The sequence below is a fragment of the Zingiber officinale genome, chromosome 1A (genome assembly GCF_018446385.1).
Source record: "Zingiber officinale cultivar Zhangliang chromosome 1A, Zo_v1.1, whole genome shotgun sequence".
Taxonomy (NCBI): Eukaryota; Viridiplantae; Streptophyta; class Magnoliopsida; order Zingiberales; family Zingiberaceae; genus Zingiber; species Zingiber officinale.
This window is the reverse complement of record NC_055987.1, coordinates 166202796-166209578: the sequence shown is the minus strand read 5'-3', so window position 1 is coordinate 166209578 and position 6783 is coordinate 166202796. Positions and strand designations below refer to the sequence as shown.

Sequence of the window (6783 nt, the reverse complement as noted above, 5' to 3'; positions counted from 1 at the left end):
CACAGAGATGAACAAAGTGGTGACCATAATAACTCATAGTTTAAGTGTAGTATCAGAAAATGTTCTAGTTAATTAGTTAAGTCACTCACTTAGAACAATTATCTAGTTTACATGATGTGAGGTATAGCTCTGTGTTGTGGTAGTGTAGCATTAATATTGTATTAGCTAACTTACTACCTCCCAGTTGTACCAATGTGGTAAAATAGAGAGGGAATGTAGTACCAATGTGTTGTATTAGCTAACCCGTGCCCTATCTTGTAGGACAATAGAGAGGGAATGTAGTACCGATCTGGAAGCTTCGTGGCCGCGAGAGAGAGGAATACTAGTCACAGATGTGAGAACGAGGAACACTGGAGGGGCGAGGACGGCGTGCCCTATTATCGCTTCCGAGGTTTGCCGAGAGAGGCGCGAGGGGTTGGACGCTTCGCGGTCGAGGGAGGCGAGGGGGGGGGGGTGAAGCTGAGAGCGAGGAGAACACGCCGAGGTCCGCGAGGCACTGAGAGGGAGGAGGAAGGTGTGCGGCTTGCCCTAGCTTTGCTCCAGAGGGCGGATCGCGTGAGCCCTTTGCTCTAGAGGACAGGTTCGTGTGTTCTGTGCAAAAGCAAAAGTCAAAAGTCAAAGAAAAGAAATAGAGGAAATGCATCCAACTCCACATGCCGCGTCCACGTCGCGATCCGCCAACGAAGCAGGCGGGAACAAACGCGCATGTTAAGTCCCGCAGGATATCATTCCTGTATATATATATATATATATATATATATATATACCCTAAGAGTAAACACAGTATTTAAAATTTTATTTTATTTTAATTATCATAAAAAATTTAAATGGCTATAATTTTCTTTATTTATTCGCTAGATATTCAATTATTCTTAATAAAAAATTTTATTTAGCATTTAAACCAGCGGATTTATCTTTAATTTAGCGCAACAATAAACATGACGCTTTTTTATTATCAAATTTTAAATTTTTTTAAATAGATCTCATTTTATTTTTATTTTAATAATATTATTATAGCAGCTTTTGCTTAAAATTATTAAAGAAATACATATTTTGATAAATTTTAATTAAGTAGATTGTAATAATTTTGACAAATATATTATAATAAAGATAAAAAAAAAAGATAGAGACCTTATTTTGATATTTTTCATCTAGGGGGGCTGTTGTGATAACAAAACTAATAAGAACCTTTTAATTTATCTTCCTAAAATGGATTTTTAATTAAATCCATGCTCAAATAATACCAAAAACACGGTATTTTGCCTATTATCTTCCTAAATTTTAGTTTACTTTTATAATTACTGGTAATTACTTGATCACACTTTTGGCATCCCATTTATTACGGTAATATTCGGTAAGGAAGCTTGTCGTCAAATCATTTTCAATGGATGGGGACGCGTTTGCGGTCTTCTCCTTCTTTTCCTCCTCCGATTTCCAGAGCATTTCACTCTGTCTACGGTTACCTTTCCAAATCCCACACCCCGGCGGGGATCGAGGGTTTGGATCGGTGGCATAATGAGGAAGGTAGGAGATCGGGTGGTTTTCATATAAGAACGCTTTGCATGCGAGTAGTTCATTCTTGACCTTTACAGCGAATGTTCGAACGGGTAGTGGCGGTGGGCAGTGCACGAACTGGCAAGAGGCAAATCGTGGATACTCCACTGTGGATGAGGGAGATTTAGTCCGGCAGTTTAAATGTGAGTTCTTTTGGGTTCCTCACCACTTTTTCCCGTTTCTTTATCATTGGGCGTGTTGGCTAAAAGGTTTTGACCTTTTCCGCATTGTAATGATTCGAGGAAGATTTGTCTGATGCGACATTTGTTTGACATGGTGGGGATTTTACTTTGTTTGGTTTCTGGATCCTGCTGATTGCTTCGGATCTTTGGTCTTTAGATTTTAAATTTTCTGTATTTTGATCTAAAAGCCAGGATTTTTAATTCAACAACGGGGTTTGGCGATAGGTCGCTCCTTTCGTTTCAATCTGTCTTTTGCACTTTGGATGGCAAACGATCCTTATCCCACTCTCAGAAGATTATCTGGAGTACTATCGTATACACTTCAAACTTTTCTAGCAATGAACCTTTTTCATTTATTAAGATGTTTTTTCTTGGAAGCGCTGGACTTTCTGAAAGTTTCATGGTTGTGCTTTGTTCTTCCTAACTATGCTTGTGCTAAATACTTCTAGTGCACGACGAAGGTAGTAGTAGAACTGCGTGAAGTGCCTTTTTTTCGTATTGACAGTAGTCCATTCCTGCCACTTTCACCTAAAGGCATCGAACTAATGGAATAAAAAAGAATATATGGGTTTGAGAAAGGTAATCTGCAAGGAGGAAACATTTCATCATAAATGCCGATTGATTTCTAAGTCAATCCTCATAGACATAGGCCTCTCACACATTGTAAAACATTTATCATCGATATTTTGCTACAAATCTCTTATTCTAAATTTCTTACAGTCTTTTATTATCTTGCATATAGTTCATTTACCGTCTAGATTCACAACTGGGATGGCAGTTTGAGAGACACTCGATAAATTTGAACAGTATGGTGCTCAGCCCTTAGATTGTCTCTATATACTCACGAGAATATGATTCTTCTTGGTAAATTGCATATGTCGTGATGGTTTCTGTCACTTTTGCTTTGATTTTATTAAAATTTTAAATTGTTACACACACGCTCATTTGATATGTTGGTATTAGAACAAAATCAATTAATTCTTTTGGCATGGTTGTTTTGTAAACAAGTGACACATTGCTATTGTTATCTACTTTAATTTGTTTTTTAGTGTCTGTCTTTTGCATTTATGCTGAATAATGTACGGACAGAACAAGTAGATCCAACATAGTTACTTTGTGTGGCAGCATCTGCTGAAATTCAACGACAATTAAGTTGATTTCTGAGCATTGTTTTGCTTTTGGAGGCCAGTGTTTGTTCCCACCAATTTTAGCACCATCATTTCTATCAGCACAAACCAAACAATGGTGAAGTCAGTCACAGCTGAAGCTGAAAACAAGGATATTGAGTTAGACAATCATTTTTCCTCTATCACACACACAGAGAGCTTAAAGTGTGTTCACAAGGTGGGATTCCCACCTCAGAGGAAGTTTGTCAAAGAATTCAAAGATGCATTGAAAGAGACATTCTTCGCAGACGATCCTTTACGCCCTTACAAGGATCAGCCTAGATCCAGGAAGCTGGTTTTGGGTCTTCAGTTCTTGTTTCCGATCCTTGACTGGGGAAGAAACTACAACATTACTAAGTTTAAGGGTGACGTAATTGCTGGTCTGACAATTGCTAGTCTTTGTATCCCTCAGGTATGCATGTCTACAGATATGAATATGTTGATTCTCTTTTTTATACAATTTCTGAAACCATATCACTGTTGAACTAGGACATTGGATACGCTAAACTTGCTAATCTTGACCCAAAATATGGGCTCTGTAAGTTAGACTTCTTTAGATCACACGAAGTAAACTTAATGTCCTTTATGATTTAAATTTAAAACTAACCACTTTTCTCCCTGTCAGACTCTAGTTTTGTTCCACCACTAATTTATGCGGTAATGGGTAGCTCATTGGATATTGCTATTGGACCAGTAGCAGTTATCTCTCTCTTGCTTGGAACTCTTCTACAAAATGAAATAGATCCTACAACTAACAAGGAGGAATACCGTCAGCTCGCATTCACAGCAACCTTTTTTGCTGGTGTCGTTCAAGCAGCATTGGGTTTGCTTAGGTGAATTTTCTCCCTCTCTCTCTCTCTCTCTGTGCATGATCCTAGTTCAAAAAGTGATGCCAGTTCTATTGTTTGATAATACAGGCTAGGCTTTCTTATCGAATTTCTCTCACATGCTGCAATTGTTGGATTTATGGGTGGTGCTGCAATTACTATCGCTCTTCAGCAACTAAAGGGATTTCTTGGAATTAAAAATTTCACCAAGAATACAGATATTGTTTCCGTGATGAAGTCTGTTTGGGGTTCTGTTCACCATGGGGTAATTCTACTAACTATCCCTGTCTTTTACTTATTGCGAGTTGATTGTTTCGCTAAATCTCACTGAAGTTTGACAATTTTGCAGTGGAACTGGCAGACAATATTGATTGGAGCATCCTTTTTGGCATTTCTAATGTTCGCTAAGTACATTGTGCGCCCTCAATCCTCATTTCAAGAAGAATGCAAACGGGAGAATTTTTATGATTAATTTTACATCTTTTAGTAATTGCAATTAATTTTACAGGGGAAGAAAAGGAAAAAGTTTTTTTGGGTACCTGCAATGGCACCACTGGTATCGGTTATCGTCTCCACTTTTTTCGTATACATAACCAGGGCTGATAAGCACGGCGTACAGATTGTAAGTTCTTACCTCTGCTATAGCTGTGCAAGTGACGATAATTATATTCAGTTAGTATACTGAACTGGGTTTCATTTGCAAATTCTATGCAGGTGAAAAAGATAGACAGAGGAATCAATCCATCCTCTGTCACCCAGATTCATTTCAGCGGCCCTTACGCTGCAAAAGGATTCAAAATCGGAGTGGTAGCTGGAATGATAGCTTTAACGGTACCAAACCCTAACCGTGACACTAAAATCACAAAAATTAATATTTCCAATTCAATTGAAGTTAGAAGACACACTGTACATCCACAGGAAGCAATTGCAATTGGAAGAACATTTGCTGCCATGAAGGATTACCAGTTGGATGGAAACAAGGAAATGGTTGCACTTGGAACCATGAACATAATTGGCTCAATGACTTCCTGCTATGTGGCAACAGGTAATGAATTAGGCATTATCTGAAATTGTTCATTGATGGAGGAGAACTATCACCGCCATTAAGATATCGAAATATGTATTTCCTGCAGGTTCCTTTTCACGTTCAGCTGTCAATTTCATGTCTGGCTGTCAGACAACTGTGTCCAATATTGTTATGTCACTGGTAGTGATGCTTACCTTGCTATTGATCACACCTCTCTTCAAGTACACCCCAAACGCGATACTTTCTTCTATTATTATCTCGGCAGTGATTGGTCTCATTGATTATGAAGCAGCATTACGCATTTGGAAAGTTGATAAGTTTGATTTTATTGCGTGCATGGGAGCCTTCCTTGGAGTAGTTTTTGTATCTGTTGAAATTGGTCTCTTGATTGCTGTAAGAATCTATTTGATCTTCGTCTCTCCTTTTATTATTGCTGCCCCACTTTCATCTGCAATGAAATTGTTCCTCCATATAGGTCTGCATTTCACTTGCAAAGATCCTCCTGCAAGTAACAAGACCAAGAACTGCTTTACTTGGGAATCTTCCAAAAACAACACTATATAGAAACATTGAACAGTACCCAGAAGCAGCCAAGGTTCCCGGAGCTTTGATAGTAAGAATTGATTCAGCTGTGTACTTCACGAACTCTAACTATGTCAAGGAGAGGTAAAGACAAATTGACAATGGGTATTTTCAATTTTATGATTTCTTCTTGGTTCTGTATTTTCCAATGCAATCAATCTTATAAATTTTCAAAAGTTGTTTGAGTGATAGAATGTGCTATTCAGTATCTTAGTTTTATGTTTCATGAATGCGTTTGTAGGCAATCAAGATCACACTGTTTTTCATAGTGCTGATATTGTGTGCTAGTTTTCCTTTTTTAGCATCAGTTCTATTTATCATTTTATCAACGAACTATTAGTATAGTGCTCTCAAATTTCAGTGCAAATACTGGTTTTATAAACTCCTTTAGTCACATAACTACTCATGATTGCTATGGCTGGTTATATATTGCAGGATCCTAAGATGGTTAAGAGATGAAGAGGAGCAGCTAAATGCTAAAAGTCTACCTAAAATAACTATATTGATTGTCGACATGTCACGTCAGCGGCTAATTGCTTTTTCTTGTTTGTCTTCCCTTGTTATCAAACAATTCTGATGTACCTTATTTTGCAGCTGTGATAGATATCGACACGAGTGGCATCCACGCCTTTGAAGAACTCTACAAGACCCTCCAAAAGCAAGAAGTTCAGGTTTGTAGTTAGTAGTGCTATCCCGTTCTAGTAACAACCGAAGTCACTTGCCGACTACCAACCGAATTCTTTGATAAACTAGTCTTACAGTCTTCATATCTGTCCTCCAGCTTGTTCTTGCAAACCCTGGCCCAGTGGTGATTCAGAAGCTCCATTTGGCGAAGTTCACAGAGCTGATAAGCCAGGACAAGATATTCCTCTCCGTCGGCGAAGCCGTGATGTCATGTTCTTTGAACTCAAGGAGAGACGCATGAACTTGATGAAGTGCTGCAAGATTCATTCTTTGATGAATTGAAGTGGTCACTGCAAGAAGCTCATATTTTCCTCAAAAAAGAATCAGATGCTGCTTGTTTATGTATTTGCCTGATTTTGGGTCTTTCTATTGCGCATGAGTTGCTGGGTTTCTTTCTCCTCAGCTTGCTATCACACGAATAAGAATGCGAATTGCAGCAGTAACGTATTTGTTTTCGAGTGATGCACCATGGACCTTCCACCGGGGAAGAGCGCCAGATGCCCCATGCGGAACCCATCAAATTAATGAAGTGTCGAGCAGGGAGTAGCCGAGTGGCCGCCTTATGAGTAAGCGAGCGATCTGTTGCATTACTCCGAGTGACTAGGCACCACGTGGCTAGATTTCTAAGCACCTCGTGCGTGCGGCTGGATTTCTGAACAGCTTCACAGCCAAGGGTGGCTTTGAATTTCTCAGGCACACGGCTAGCATATAGATCATCGTACAGATGTCTTAGGCCATGAGGCCAGGCAGTCTTACAATTT

The 6783-nt window shown here is 39.0% G+C and overlaps 1 protein-coding gene across 1 annotated transcript; it reads left to right on the top strand.

Annotated features, from left to right (window-relative positions):
- The first annotated feature begins 1372 nt into the window (after window positions 1-1372).
- Window positions 1373-6418, top strand: LOC122038302 (sulfate transporter 1.2-like). Its single transcript, XM_042597982.1, has 15 exons — window positions 1373-1524; window positions 1593-1697; window positions 2862-3314; window positions 3392-3440; window positions 3528-3735; window positions 3820-3994; window positions 4079-4144; window positions 4238-4351; window positions 4444-4560; window positions 4648-4774; window positions 4863-5149; window positions 5232-5422; window positions 5774-5859; window positions 5933-6009; window positions 6120-6418. The coding sequence occupies exons 3-15, from the start codon at window positions 2979-2981 to the stop codon at window positions 6261-6263; spliced, it is 1977 nt and encodes a 658-aa protein (XP_042453916.1). The 5' UTR covers window positions 1373-1524; window positions 1593-1697; window positions 2862-2978; the 3' UTR covers window positions 6264-6418.
- Window positions 6419-6783: the final 365 nt, after the last annotated feature.

Excerpts from the sequence above, each read along its gene's own strand:
- LOC122038302 (XM_042597982.1), top strand. The coding sequence starts at position 2,979 with ATGGTGAAGTCAGTCACAGCTGAAGCTGAAAACAAGGATATTGAGTTA. Across the intron at positions 3,736-3,819 it reads GCAGCATTGGGTTTGCTTAG|GCTAGGCTTTCTTATCGAAT; the intron begins GTGAATTTTCTC and ends TTGATAATACAG. Across the intron at positions 5,423-5,773 it reads TCTAACTATGTCAAGGAGAG|GATCCTAAGATGGTTAAGAG; the intron begins GTAAAGACAAAT and ends TATATATTGCAG.